Genomic DNA, 15,249 nt, shown 5'->3' on the forward strand with positions numbered 1-15,249 from the left:
CACAACACTTATACATTCTTACCTATATACACTACATGTATACATAAACTCATACATCACTTATTTACACTAATTCACGCATCATTCATTTGTACATGTTCTAATGCTCATATAGTCATTATGCATACATAGAAATCATGTTTATACAGGTTTACACATATTATATCATACACATAAACTCACTTTTATACATTTAATTATATATATTCATGAAGTATTCACACATTACAACATACAAACACATGATGAGTTTACTGAAAATACGTTAGAAAACCTAAACAAATTTATAAAATCTGTAAATAATTTATTTTAAGAAAAATAAAATTTTATAAAAACACATGCGTCTTTGAATGAGACTAACTCAATCCCTTACCTATAATCGAATTGAAAAGTGTCAGAATCTTTATTGGCTTTAGTCTATGCTCTCCTCTAAATTCAACATTGTTTAGATAATTATCTGATTACAAATAGAAAACACTTTGGTTAATGACGGACACTTGTAAAAATAATTAGAAAATAGAAGTGGATCAAGTTTTACTGTAGTGCGTAGAAGTGTTAAATCATTTAAATTTAAAACATAAACATATATACGAGACTCTAAATTTTCTTGTTTACATTACTAAAAAAAAGTACGAAATAATAACCTTAATCTCAAAGTCTAGCTTCAAAAATTTTCTTCGTATCACCGCTAACTCTGCATCGGTATTTTTTGTATCTCAATAAACGATATCATAAAATCACAACATAGTATATACAATATATAATTTTTTTTACACACAATGGAATATATATCATATAATATTTTTAAAATAGATATACAAATTAGAAAATGAATGCACAAATCAGAAAATAGATTCACAATTACTTTGTTGAATACTTCATCACTTTTATGGAAGATCAATTAGTTCATCACTATTACAAGTACTAGCATTATTATCGTTAGTAGCACTTTAGCTGTAGACTACGTGTTGACCTACCACCATAGCCAAGTTTTTGACAATATACATGAATCCATCTAAACTTTGCTCGATCTGGTCTTCCAGAACCCAATGTGCCTTATCTCTTAGTATCCTTGCCATTTCCCACATTAATTAAATTCGAACTTAGAGGGATTTCACAACTCTATCTAAGTCTCATGTAACTTTAAGTCTTGTATTCAAGGGATGTCCTAAAATTGTATTTTGATACAACTTGTCATAGACCATACTCGGTCTTATAGAGTAATAATCGGAACATAATTACTTAAATCATATGGACTCGAGTTGAGTAAAATAACTTAACTTCATTAATTATAACAAAGTCGTAGAAGTGTTACATCATTTAAATTTAAAACATAAACATATATACGAGATTCTAAATTTTCTTACTTACATTACTAAACAAAAGTACGAAACAATAACCTTAATCTCATAGTCTAGCTTCAAAATTTTTTCGTATCACCGCTCACTCTGCAGCGATATTTTTAGTATCTAAAAGGTGATAGGGGGTGAGATAAAATATCTCAATAAATTGTATTATGAAATCACAATATAGTACATGCAATATATAATTTTTTTTACACACAATAGAATATATATCGTATAATATTTTTAAAATAGATATACGAATTAGAAAATGAATACAAAAATCAGAAAATAGATTCACAATTACTTTGTTGAATACTTCATCACTATTTTGAAAGATCAATTAGTTATCATACATTATGCGTATGCACATATATTTATCACTGGTTTTTCATATACCCGAAAATAAAATGAAATACATGAGTGCCTTGAAACACGTATATTTATCTCATTATGTGTACGCACATATATTGAAACACTGCTACCCTCCGAATACGGAATGATTAAGGCATGCAGATCAGACTGTTTTTTTATATACCCGAATACGGAACGGTTATATATAAATACACACTTATCACTTCACCAATATACCCAAACATGGAACCATATCGAATGTTAGCATAATATAGGTGCTTCCTAAATAACTCATTTCTATGATGAATGATGCACACATATCAAAATCACATTTTAAAAATATAGAGTGAAATAACACTTATATCAAAGTAAAATTTTAACAAATACTTACTCAACAAATACGAAAGACAAATTAAACAGTTACAAATTTTTATACTGAAAATACGTAAAATACTTCAAAACTATGTAGGTTATAAACACATAATATCCACTTACATTAGGTTCTTAGCAGCCGTAATCTTCATTACGGTAGAGTTCTGGCTTTATTTATGACTTTTTCCTCTCATAAATTTAGCAAAGTTTCGAGATGATTTTTTTATCACTTTTTTGACTCAAAATATCTAATATAATACTCAAAAATTAATCTAAAATATTAAAGAAAAATCAAACTTCAAAACTTAGGAAAGGACTTACCTTTCTAACATTTTATAATCTTCTTTTGATCGTGAGTCTTCTTCCTCTTATCTTCTTCTTCCTTTGCTCTCACAAATTTAATAGAGTTTCTCCAAGTTTTTTTATCTTAAACATCAAAATATTCTAAAAAATCATACACGTTGTACTCCGTCTTCTTCATTCATCCTTTATGCTTCTCACTATTTTTTTCTCATTAGGAATGTCTCTTCTTCCCTTCTCCCATCCTGTATTTCTAGGAGTCAGGAGCCATGAGAGAAAAGTTGTCACCATTCCATCATGCCACTTTATCCAAAAGTTGTTACATTTCATTATGTCACTTCATCTAAAGGTTATCATTTATCACATGCCGTTTTATTTAAAAGGTTTTCACTTTTCACATGTCATTTCATCTAAAAGGTTATCACTTTTTACATAACACTTCATCTAAGAGTTATAATTTTATATGATATCACTTTATTTAAAAGTTATAACTTTTCACATGTCACTTAATTTAAAAGTTATCACTTTCCGTTATATCATTTTATCTACAAGTTATCACTTTTTTATTATACCACTTTATTTGAAAGGTTTTCATTTTTTTTTATATCTCTTCATGCTTATTCTAGCTCTTTCTTATTTATCTATTATTTTTTCGTTTGACTTGAAATTATATTTTTAATCTTATTTTATATTTTAAAACACATATAAAAACTAAACTAATATATCAAATATAAAAAATTAACTCGAGTGTATTTTCAAACTATCACACAAACAGTCTTTTCTTATGTAGAAATATTATATTGAGTTTTCCAAACCATTATATTTATTTCAACTAATATAATATTATAGTTACAAAATATTTATACGAATATGTCATAATTTTTTAATTTAATTAATTATTTAAATTTTAAATTTTATTAAATTAAATATTATTAATCAATAATTATTAACTTATAATACATTTAAAAAATATTAAATTTTAGATAATCGGAAGTCACCATTTAATTTATTATAAGGCTGACTGGGAAACAAATTTTTTTGTTTCCTAACGTTCTTGTAAACGTGACGGGAACAACAAAACGTTTGTCCTATACGTGATGGGAACAATTTACGATCGTATATATTTTAATGAAGATTAATTAATTAATTAATTAATTTATCGTCATACAGTTTAATGTCTTTTTCATTATCCTTGGAGATATGGATAGATGAGAAGCAGTTTTCCATGCGAAACCTCAAAGAAAAAAGAAAAGAAAAGTTGGTATTGAAATAAAAAGAAGAAGAAATTGAGAAAATCTGTATGTTGTATATAATAACATGCCTCCGTAACTTTATATTAAATTATATATATTCCACGTCATCAACATTTTTAGCAAACATAAATATTTTGTGCACAATTAGGTGAACATGTTAGATATGTTATTTATCGAATTTATTGAGTTATGTTTTATTTTTTTCATTTAATTTTTTAATTAAAAAATATGATACTAAAATTAATTATATTTATATATAAATCATCTTTTCTTCTGAATAAGATTTGAATTCTTGACATATATTCCACACGAGAACACCAATAACATTATCATACATAACCCATTTATTTATTTAATTATCTTATTATTAACATTTTATTAAAGCATAAAATATGGTTAATTCTTATATGTCATTTATATTTAGCAACTCATTAGTGCTCCATAATCATTAATCATATCTTGTTTAACTAATTGTTTGAAAAGTTTTTATATGGACGCACATGTGTATGTGTGTGAAATTTGCATCATATTTTTTGTGAGAAAATAACTTTGAATTAACAAATTATAGTAGCTATTTAGATATTATTGTAATTTATCTAACATTTTATTATGTATAATAAAAAGTATTTATTATTTTATAATCCTAAATTATTAATTATTTTCAACTATTTTAATTGTCAAATTGTAATTTTTAAAATATATTTTAAAAGTATAAATAGACTTAAATATTATAAAATAAATTTAATATCGTAAGTCAAATATAGAATATAATTTTTCTTTACAAAAAGCGTGATTATTACAAAATAGATTAAATGTATGTTCAAAAATAATATAATGCATGTTAATATATTTTTTTAGTGTGAACACTAATTTATCACTAATTATCAGGATATCTTAAACAATTACGAATTCAGGGATCTCGAATGATGATATGCTATTATGCTAAACGCATAATGAGCCATATTGCAACGGATAACAAACAGTAATATCCTTACGCACAAAAAATAATATATAAATATTGAAATTATGAACGAATAAAAATAAAGTAATTATATCTTATAATCCTTGTATTAAAATTTCAATTAAATATTTGACTGAAAGAGAGAGTTTAGCTGCTCATATTGAGCATGATACACTATAATGTTTAATTAAAATCGATCGAATAAATTACATAAAAGATAATTGGGGAAGATGAAATCTGCTACTACATTTTACTTTCCGCCTTCAATCTTTTTTTCTTCTTCTATTTAACAAGTCAAGTTATGGGCAGCTAGGTTTTTTTTTTTTTTTCTTCCTTTGATCTTGGTCTCCTTCCATATTTAAAATACTCATTTTTATTTTTCTTCTATGTTTTCTCTTTTTTTATTTCATTTTGACAAATTCTGAAAAATCTATATCTGATCATGCGCTTAGGGTGTAAACCTTACCCAAGGCTTGTCTGTGCACAATCTGATGTCAGCTGTTGTTTATGGGTATAAACCTTGCTCAAAGCTTAGTCACGTACTTGCTACTGAAATTTGTTTTGCTATTATGTTTTTCTGATTTTGAATTTTATCTTTATACCTGTATCAAACTAATAAAAATAACACAAATTAGATATTAAGTGATTTAATATATATTCAATCTAAACAATAAAAGTGACATTTATGCACACTATTGATTAATCATTATAAAATAATTATTTTAATAAAAAACATAATAAACTTACCAATAATTAACTCAATTTAATTACTACAATTCTATTAACACAATAATGAATTAAGATATTATTTAAATTGAATCAAGTATTATGTTCTGATCACTAATAATTCATAATATATAAATAAAGTGTTAAATTATACGTACTTAATAATATTCAAATTTGTAATTTTAAATAAAATATAATAATTTTAATTATTAAATTACCATATTATTCATAAAAATAAATAATAATTAGAATATATATATATATATTATATTTAGTATTTTGATAGTATTATTATTATTATAATGTGCTCAAATCTAATGCCTGGTAGAGAAAATCCAAGTAGCCCAACACCGTACTAGGATTAGGTCACGAGATAGATACATTGAAGTATGCATTATTATTTAGTTGATAATAATAAAATAAGTAAAATACTCAAATCCACTTTCATTAATTAATAATTTTGAATTTTTTTCTTGAATAATTATAAGCATGTATTAATGAATTATATATGTAATATATCCACGTTGCACCTATCTACTGCTTTTAACCATTTTTTAGTGCTCAAATAATTGACCAACGTAAGTTCGTACGTATGCACATATATATGTAACTTTTTTTTTAAAGTGCATGAAAATTAAATATTGTAAAGGGATTATTTTTCAATACGTAATTTATGATTACTTTTTAATAATTTAAAACTGAGTTCTGGTTTTATTTAATTTTTAAAAATTTATAATTTTTGTAGTTAAATACAAATTTTGGTACGAATATGGCATAGAGAAGTGAAAAAAAGGACCTCCAAGGGTAATCTCGTAATTTAACGGGAATCCCCGACAGCTTGCGCGCGAATGTTCCCTTCTCTTTGCGTCTCAGCTCAAAAAGAAAATAAAAAATAGAAAATAAAAATAATTTTTCTTTGAAAATCAGAAAATGAATCTTTGAAAGCAAGTAATAAATTTAATTTTTAATAAAAAAGGTAATAAATTTAATATTAAACGAAAATAAAAAATTAAGTAATTAAATTTCTCAATTACTTCCCATCATCATCGGCACACTGTCCGTACTGTAGCACAGATTAATTTATGTTCACTTAAAAAAATAATAAAAAGCCCTAACTACCACTCTTCTGTCTCTCCAGTCTCACTAAAATGCAGTAATAGCTCACTGTCCTTTCCATCTCTCACTCACTCTCTCTCTCTCTCGTAAGCTGGATGTGTTCGCTAGATCTCTCATAAAATCAACAATTTCTCCTCCTATTTCTCTCTGCAACTTTCTGCTAATCAGTTCTGATTACCATATTAAAATGTAATTATTTTATCGGATGATGATTATGCTTTTGCTCCGTTTAGTTTGATCGTGTCGCTAAAGCTTCTTTTGATTCGATACGTTTCGTGGACCAGTGTAAGTGAAGGTACTGTTAGCTTTTTGTTTATTTTAATGGCGATAGGATCTTCTTTAGTTGCTGAAATGTGAATGGAGATTGGAGAATACGTTTTTTTTTTAATTTTATTTTTTTGCCATCATTATTCTTTGCTTGAACGCTGATTGTTTAAGGAAAAGTGATGGTCTCCTTTAAAAGAAAACGGTTGATGTTATGCAGATTCACGTGGTTTCCTTGATCTGAATGTGAAAAAATAGGAGCTGCAAAGGATTGGGATCCGGCTTTTGCTGCTCCTCTCTCTCTCTCTCTCTGTCTGTCTCTGTCTCTCTCTCTCTCTCTATCTCTCTCTCTCACTCACTCTGCGGTAAATCTTCTTGATTTATTTTTTCCTCTTTTGGCTGTCTCTATCAATCGGTGTTTGTTAACTGCATAAGTTTCATTAGTAATAACTTTGATGTTCATGGCTGTGGCTTATACATGTTTGGTGTTCTTGATAGATAGTTATGTGTATTGTATTTAGAGGTAGCAATCATGTTCAGAAGCTGAATTTAGTTTTTCTTTCTTTTGTCGAGTCGTGATTTTTCTTTTTTTGCTCTTATTCTTTGAAGGAGGCATGTAGAGTTCTTCTAGCGGGCGGCGGCCTATTGGAGTTTCCCTTTATTCTGTTTGGTACGCGTAAAGATTGGGGGAAATAGTCGACATTCTTACTAATATTTAGTTTTCCATTTTATTTTCTTTTTCAAAGTTTAAACTCTGCGGGAGAATGACTATGCACCTTAAGATACTTCTTAACAACTTCTCCTAGTTATATGATTTAGCTGAGTAGAGAGGATTTTGCGGGGCAGATTCTAACATAATTATCAATTATGTCTCTCCGTTTCCAGGAACCTCTACCTAAAGTAAAATTTAAATAAAATAATCATTTTTTTGGTTAAAACAATAGTATAAGTTTAATGTACTATTTTCTGTTGAAGAGTAATATTTAGATAATTTTTTGTTATCTTCTTTCTGGTTTTGCCATGTCGTCACTTTTTTAGTTGATTGTATTTACTGATTATCATTATGATGCAACAGATAGTCTCTGCCTGCTGAATTGACACCTGATTGGAGAAAATGAGGGTGTTGGAGCTTGGGTGTACAACTCTAATTTTGTTGGCTCTCTTTATCATTGGGAGAGCTGAGGTTTACATAGTTACAATGGAAGGAGAGCCAATTATAAGTTACAAAGGCGGTGAGAATGGTTTTGAAGCTACTGCTGTGGAATCTGATGAGAAGATTGATACAACAAGGTATTCTTGAAATACAACAAGTTTTTCCTGGGAATTTCTGTTTTCTTATTGAAATACACATCGATTTCAGTCTTTAAAATTACTATTTACTGTCAGCTCAATGCTTGCCTCTCACTATGCCTTATTCGTTGAAACTTTGCCTTATTTTTTTTGGTCAAAACCAGCTTTAAGCTAGTTTGACCAAGAAAAAAAGCCAAGACATGCCTGGATTGACATAAGCCATTTGTTTATTGCTTCTCTGAAAACCCTCTACAAAGCCCAGGACATGCCTAGATTGACATGAACTAACACCAGAGGTTAAATTTTTGTGTTATTCTCCTGTGTTTATTTTGCTTTCTCACTATGATTCATGTTGTCTTAATCATCAGTTGGTTAGAAATCCATAGAATACTGTACTGCTCGACCATTAGACACTTGTTCATCCAATTGAATATATACTTTTTTCGAGAGAAATATACTGTAACTTCCTAATTATTTGTGCAGCATATAACATGTTAAGAAATAATGCTACGTAACGTCATGATCATATTTTGGGATAGAAATCTCATTTTAGGATTTTTTCAATTATATTTTAAGTAGTCCCTAGAAGGAAGTTTCAGGCATAGTGCCAATGGCACTATATAATTTATAGCGGTAAGGTATTTGCTGTGGTGGTGTCCTGTATGTAATATTCTGGCTCACATTCATAATCTCTCTCTCTGATCACCTTGACTCTTTAAAAAATTGATATATCATTATTCCTTCTTTCAGTGAACTGGTCACATCCTATGCTCGTCACCTTGAGAACAGACATGACATGCTTCTTGGCATGCTCTTAGAGCGCGGAACTTACAAGAAACTCTACAGCTATAAACATCTAGTAAATGGCTTTGCAGTTCATATGTCCCCTGAACAGGTGAATCTTTTGAATTCACTCTTTATTGATTTCTTTTTCGAAAGTTTGATCGGTTTTGACAGTTAGCCCTCTTTCATTCTCATTTCTTTACATTATTCCAAAATACTACTAGGCAGAAACCCTAAGACGTGGTCCAGGTGTGAAATCTGTGGAGAGAGACTGGAAGGTGAGGAGGCTCACAACACATACCCCACAGTTTTTGGGGCTTCCAACTGGTGTATGGCCAACAGGTGGTGGTTTTGACAGGGCAGGAGAGAACATTGTAATTGGCTTTGTGGACTCAGGCATTTATCCACATCATCCAAGCTTTGCAACTCATAATACTGAACCATATGGGCCTGTTCCAAGATACAGAGGAAAATGTGAAGTTGATCCTGATAGTAAGAGGAGCTTCTGTAATGGAAAGATAATTGGAGCCCAACATTTTGCTGAAGCTGCAAAAGCAGCCGGCGCATTCAATCCTTCTATTGATTTTGCTTCACCCCTGGATGGTGATGGACACGGAAGGTTTGCTTGGATATTGATCACTTTCAACTCAAAGTTTATGCTGTCATTTTTTTCATTAATGTTTAATTTATGTTATTCCACCTTAACAAGAGAGATTATAATCTTGGAGATGCATAAATAACTTCCTTTCTTTTCAGTTGTTGGCAGACAAAAATATAGATAATGGTTGAGAATCCAAATACTGAGCGTGCATTCATGGGCAGGCATTCTGAACCAAATATTTTAGTTTTACCTAATAATACCGAATAAGTTAATCATGATCATAAATCACATTGAGTTTCCTAGAACTATTATTCTAATGCAATATTGGCAGATTTAAGATATTTATCTTGATAATTTTTGTTACAAATGTGTGCAATCTAGAAGAATTTATTGAACTTGCATTCAGAGATCTTGCAATATAGAAAACTTTTATATGATATTTTCTGACAGTAAAATGTTACATATGCTTTTTACCTTTTCTACTGTCCGCTGGATGTCAAGAAGTTAGTAATCCTTGAAATAAAACTTAATAGTATTTCGCTTCAAAAGAATTGATGGATTGGAAAAAATCTACTAATATTAACATTATGACGGTGCTGGCCCGTCATTCGTCAGTCTAATCTTTCTTAGAGAGAGTCCATGACAATAAGATTTTTCAGCTCATAAGTTTCTTTATTTGATTAGTGTCTTTTTGCAATTTATAGATCTTTTATTCAAGTTCCCAGCAGTGATATTATTGTTCATTGCGATGGAAGAATGTCTTGAAATTATGTGTTCATACCCAATCACAATTTCAATTCATACTGACATGACAGATTAATATTTGTGATTGTAATATAATGGTAATTGTATCACATTCTTATTTTTTATAAGAGGACCATTTTGAGTCATTAAAATCATATCAAGCAACTAGTTGATTTGAAGGTTTAAGTGGATTGGAATGTGCCTAAGATGCACTTGACGTAATAAATGAGAGGTAGAAGGTACCGTGCTACTTCTGTTACTCTAATCCTGAAGAATGCTTCTCAATGTATCTGTATAATAATAGGCTTTAAATCAAAGAATACGACATACTGAATGCCTTGTCCTCATCTTATTTTCTCCTAGAAGTATCTGATATCTTTTTCTTTTTTCTTTTAATTAAATTCTTGGATACCAGTCACACAGCAGCTATTGCAGCTGGAAATAATGGTATTCCTGTGAGAATGCATGGCTATGAATTTGGGAAAGCAAGTGGAATGGCTCCCCGTGCCAGGTGGGTATTAATAAACATTTCCATAGTTAATCGAACTGGAAATATTCATATTAATTTATTGGATACATGAAAACTGAGAGAATTTCTTTCAGGATTGCGGTGTACAAGGCTCTGTACAGGCTTTTTGGGGGTTTTGTTGCAGATGTGGTAGCTGCAATTGATCAGGTAAGTTCGTAGTTGTTGACAGCATCTAAGAAATTGGGAGAGGCTTCTAGAATTGTATTTTGATGTTATTCCTTCTTCAAGGATTCATGAAGTATTAGGCTGAGTACCTTCCTTTCACAAATTCAAAGACCATTTTCCTATTGTGTTTTTTGTTTGGAGGGAAAAGATAATATAAGCTTATATTTCTGCTTCTTCTTGTTGACAACTAAGCAATTGTCTAGTATTTAATTAAACTTTATGTTTAGCTCAAAAGTTTTTTCTAATGAACTAAGCATCTTTGGAGAAAAGACAATATAATAGCGGTTTTCATTCATTTGTGATAAACAATCTTCCTTACCAACTTCTTTAATGAGAGTCCTTGCTTCATTGTCTGTAAATACTGTGTTTTCTGCAATTAATATGATATAAACAGATGGCTTCATGTCAACCAAGTAGACACTCCTTTTTTAAGCATTTGTTTTTATCTATATTTCAATTGAATGCTTTTAACTCAAAGAACTTTTCTGAGCAGGCTGTTCATGATGGGGTGGATATACTCAGCCTCTCAGTTGGGCCAAACAGTCCTCCAGCAACCACTAAGACCACATTTTTGAATCCATTTGATGCTACACTTCTCGCAGCTGTAAAAGCGGGTATTTTTGTTGCTCAGGCAGCTGGAAATGGAGGTCCTTTTCCAAAAACCTTGGTTTCTTACAGCCCATGGATAGCAACTGTAGCAGCAGCAGTCGATGACCGTAGATACAAGAACCATCTGACACTTGGGAATGGAAAATTATTACCTGGGATTGGATTGTCGCGTAAGTGTTAGCAACAATAGTAATTTTCTTCCAATGTTTTGGCTTCTGGGAAGAGAGACAAAGCATCGTGTAGAGCGTAGAATCGCATCAAACAAGAACTAGATTTTGAAATTCGATTGAGAAGATAAATCTTGGTAATCTGTTGAAAATTGTATAAGATCAAAACAACAAAAACTGTGGAGCATACATGGGGAAGGGAAAAAGATAACATGATCCAATAAAGTAACCCATATATTATTTCAAAAAAAAAAAAGGTAACCCATCCAATAGTATTTAACATTCAGAAAACTGCCAAATAAAATGCGTTCCAAGCTAAAATATTGCAAGTATCACCTCTTGCTGATGAAATTGCTCTTCAAACTTTCTTATAAGCGATTACGTTGTCTTTTCGTCCTCATTATGCCTTACAGATCAAGTAGTTATTTACCAATTCCCATGCATATGCTTTTTTCTGGTCATTTGGGTTCATTGTGATGCTCAAGCTTGTTTCTACGAATAATTTATAAAATCTCAAGGATCTTGTTTATATTGCCTAGTGCTTCAATGCCTGCAGTTAATCATTTAGTTTCTTTAATCATATTCTGAAACTGAAAATAATCTTATGTTCTTCTCCAGCTTCTACTCACCTGAATGAAACATTCACTATGGTTGCTGCAAATGATGTGCTTCTGGATTCTTCAGTAATGAAGTATAGTCCCTCAGACTGCCAGAGACCAGAAGTATTTGATAAGAAGTTGGTTGAGGGAAAGATTCTTCTTTGTGGCTATTCTTTCAATTTTGTTGTTGGTACTGCATCAATCAAGAAAGTCTGGGAGACAGCCAAGAGTGTTGGTGCAGTTGGCTTTGTTCTTGCTGTGGAAAATGTTTCTCCAGGAACAAAATTTGATCCTGTTCCTGTTGGTATTCCTGGAATCCTTATCACTGATGTCACTAAATCACAGGTATATCGCTACCACATCATGACTTGCATCTGATAGATAATGCAAATGGGAAATCTTCGGTTTACAAGTTCGGTAAAATAAGCAGAAAAAGCAATTTTGACTAGTATTTTTGGGAAAGCTCCTTGAAGTCATGTTCCCTTTTATCCTCTTGATTCTTTTACAAGTTGATTGCCATCTATCATGGCTCTGAAGTATATAGTCTGAAATTTGTGGCCAAATATGCTCGTCAAATCTTACCATGCGACAATATCGTTGCTATGTATTCTGACTATTGCTTTACTCTTGCGAGGAGATCAGATTGAATACTATTCTAAGCTTGTCACATGTGAGAAAGAGAAGTAATCCAGTAAAGAAAGGAAGGAGGGAAAGAGTAATGAGGACGAAAAGACAATGTGACTTCCTCATTCCTCAAACTTTACATTGTGAAATAATGAAGTGTAAGAAAAGGAAAGGAGGGAAATAAGGCAAAAGAGGAGACTAGCACAGAAAACAGTATTAATATTCCCTTAATTTTTCTTTTGCAATAAGATATTTTAGTGCTTAACTGAGCTTGTGCGGATAATCTGTTTTTTGTGATTCTTTAAGGAGCCATTGTCATTATTATTTTATATTTTCCTTATTCATTCCCAATATAGTCTTTCTCTATTTCTACCATTTCTTGCACTCAATTTTGATAGTTTCTGATCTTGTTTGTTGCCTTCTTATTTAGGATTTAATAGAATATTATAACATCTCTACGTCAAGGGATTGGACTGGACGGGTGAAGAGCTTCAAAGCTATAGGTAGCATTGGAGATGGTTTGATGCCCATACTGCATAAATCAGCACCACAGGTGGCGATATTCTCTGCTCGAGGGCCCAACACTAAAGATTTCAGCTTTCAAGATGCAGATCTTCTTAAACCTGACATACTGGCTCCTGGTGCCTTAATTTGGGCAGCTTGGTCTCCAAATGGAACAGATGAGCCTAATTATATTGGTAAAAATGTGTCCAGTTATCTAGTTACATTTCTTGTCTACTTAGACACGAAGCTTAGGACGTAAATAGCATATAATTTTGCAGAGAAAAGAAGGAAAATAGTGATTTGCTTGGAAACACAGACCATTTACATCTTAAATGATTATTTGTTTTGAGCAGGGGAAGGATTTGCCATGATATCTGGAACTAGCATGGCTGCACCACATATAGCAGGAATAGCTGCTCTAGTGAAGCAGAAGCACCCTCGTTGGAGTCCTGCTGCTATAAAATCAGCTTTGATGACGACATCAACAACGCTGGACAGGGCAGGAAGGCCCCTTCAAGCACAGCAATATTCTGAAACAGAGGCAATGAAGCTGGTTACAGCTACACCTTTTGATTATGGAAGTGGTCATGTCAATCCAAGGGCTGCATTGGATCCGGGACTCATTTTTGATGCAGGTATATCTGCTTCTCCATTATAATTATATTCTCTTTGATTTGTTTATCGGAAACTGGATATAGTTTGGACCTAGTCTTGCTAACAGATTTGCTCAAAACCTGAGAAATCAAGCATGCAGTCTGAGGAATTCTTTGGACAGATCCCCAATGACCTAAGGATAAAATGTTTTTGTCTATATTATCTGAATACATTTCCAAAACAAACATGATAAGTACAGCAGATCAGCATTTAATTACAGATCTTTTAGAAGGAATCAGAACCACAGTCAAAATGTTTGGAAAATAAATTGAATTTAAGGCAGTTGTATTCTTAAATTATTAATTTCTTACTTGAACCCTAAAAGAAATGGTAAAATGTTAGTTAAATTGTTAACTGTTTGTTTACTAAACAATTATGATTCTTTTTCTATCCATGGTTCCTACTGATATATTGCATGAAACCGAAGTTTCTGGTTCAATGAAAATCTCAATTTGCTCCTTTTAACTTCCCTGCCAATTCTTGTTATTATAGGCTATGAGGATTACCTGGGATTTTTGTGCACAACACCCGGGATCGATGTCCATGAAATTCGGAACTACACAAACTCACCTTGCAACTACACCATGGGCCATCCTTCAAATTTCAATACCCCATCAATCACAATCTCCCACCTAGTGGGAACTCAATCAGTCACTCGTACAGTAACTAATATTGCCGAGGAAGAAACATATGTGATGACAGCTAGAATGGACCCATCCATTGCCATTGAAGTGAATCCTCCGGCAATGACTCTTAGACCGGGTGCATCACGAAAATTCTCTGTGACTCTCACTGTTAGATCAGTTGCTGGAACCTACAAGTTTGGGCAAGTGTTAATGAAAGGTAGCCGCGGACACAAAGTTAGGGTTCCAGTGGTAGCTTTGGCGCACTGGCGATAGTTTGATATCTACATTAAGGTTTTTATGGTTGTATTATTCTTTCTGATATATGGTAATAAGATAGAGATGTAGAGATGTATTGTCTAAAATATGCATGTGGAATAGATGTAAAGATAACTGGTATAAGGGGGGGGAAACTCCCTTGTTTTTTATGAAGTTTTGCTAATTTTTGCTAGTAATTTGATTTCTTATTACCATCTAAGTCTAAATCCCCTTGCCTATATAATTGGATTTCACATATAAAAATAAAGTTAATTTTACTGAATTAAAAATTAAAAATTACTACTCTTAAAAACTCAAACTGGTAATAAAAGTTTCCAAAACAAGTATCGGCACAAACTTCTTTTTTGTTAAAACAGTTTATAAATATTACTGGATAATTATCTGTATAT

At 31.2% G+C, this 15,249-nt stretch overlaps 1 protein-coding gene across 12 annotated transcripts; it reads left to right on the plus strand.

Annotated features, from left to right (window-relative positions):
• Nucleotides 1-6,430: 6,430 nt before the first annotated feature.
• Nucleotides 6,431-15,036, plus strand: LOC110811123 (subtilisin-like protease SBT2.5). Of its 12 annotated transcripts, none has more exons than XM_022037507.2 (13): nucleotides 6,431-6,720; nucleotides 6,910-7,054; nucleotides 7,299-7,359; nucleotides 7,765-7,979; nucleotides 8,730-8,874; nucleotides 8,987-9,381; nucleotides 10,523-10,618; nucleotides 10,711-10,783; nucleotides 11,295-11,580; nucleotides 12,196-12,521; nucleotides 13,231-13,498; nucleotides 13,658-13,939; nucleotides 14,451-15,036. In XM_022037507.2, the coding sequence occupies exons 4-13, from the start codon at nucleotides 7,804-7,806 to the stop codon at nucleotides 14,855-14,857; spliced, it is 2,454 nt and encodes an 817-aa protein (XP_021893199.1). In that variant the 5' UTR covers nucleotides 6,431-6,720; nucleotides 6,910-7,054; nucleotides 7,299-7,359; nucleotides 7,765-7,803; the 3' UTR covers nucleotides 14,858-15,036. The 12 variants fall into 12 exon arrangements, with proteins under 12 accessions (XP_021893199.1, XP_021893200.1, XP_021893203.1 ...); XM_022037508.2 differs by having other exon boundaries at nucleotides 6,910-7,001; XM_022037511.2 differs by having other exon boundaries at nucleotides 6,431-6,710; nucleotides 6,910-7,001.
• Nucleotides 15,037-15,249: the final 213 nt, after the last annotated feature.

Source organism: Carica papaya, chromosome 7 (assembly GCF_054855325.1).
Source record: "Carica papaya isolate Zhongbai chromosome 7, ASM5485532v1, whole genome shotgun sequence".
Classification (NCBI taxonomy): domain Eukaryota; kingdom Viridiplantae; phylum Streptophyta; class Magnoliopsida; order Brassicales; family Caricaceae; genus Carica; species Carica papaya.

Coding starts and splice junctions, on each gene's coding strand:
- LOC110811123 (XM_088206855.1), top strand. CDS start 7,804: ATGAGGGTGTTGGAGCTTGGGTGTACAACTCTAATTTTGTTGGCTCTC. Junction 12,522..13,230: donor CTGATGTCACTAAATCACAG/GTATATCGCTAC, acceptor CTTCTTATTTAG/GATTTAATAGAATATTATAA. Junction 13,940..14,450: donor GGGACTCATTTTTGATGCAG/GTATATCTGCTT, acceptor TTGTTATTATAG/GCTATGAGGATTACCTGGGA.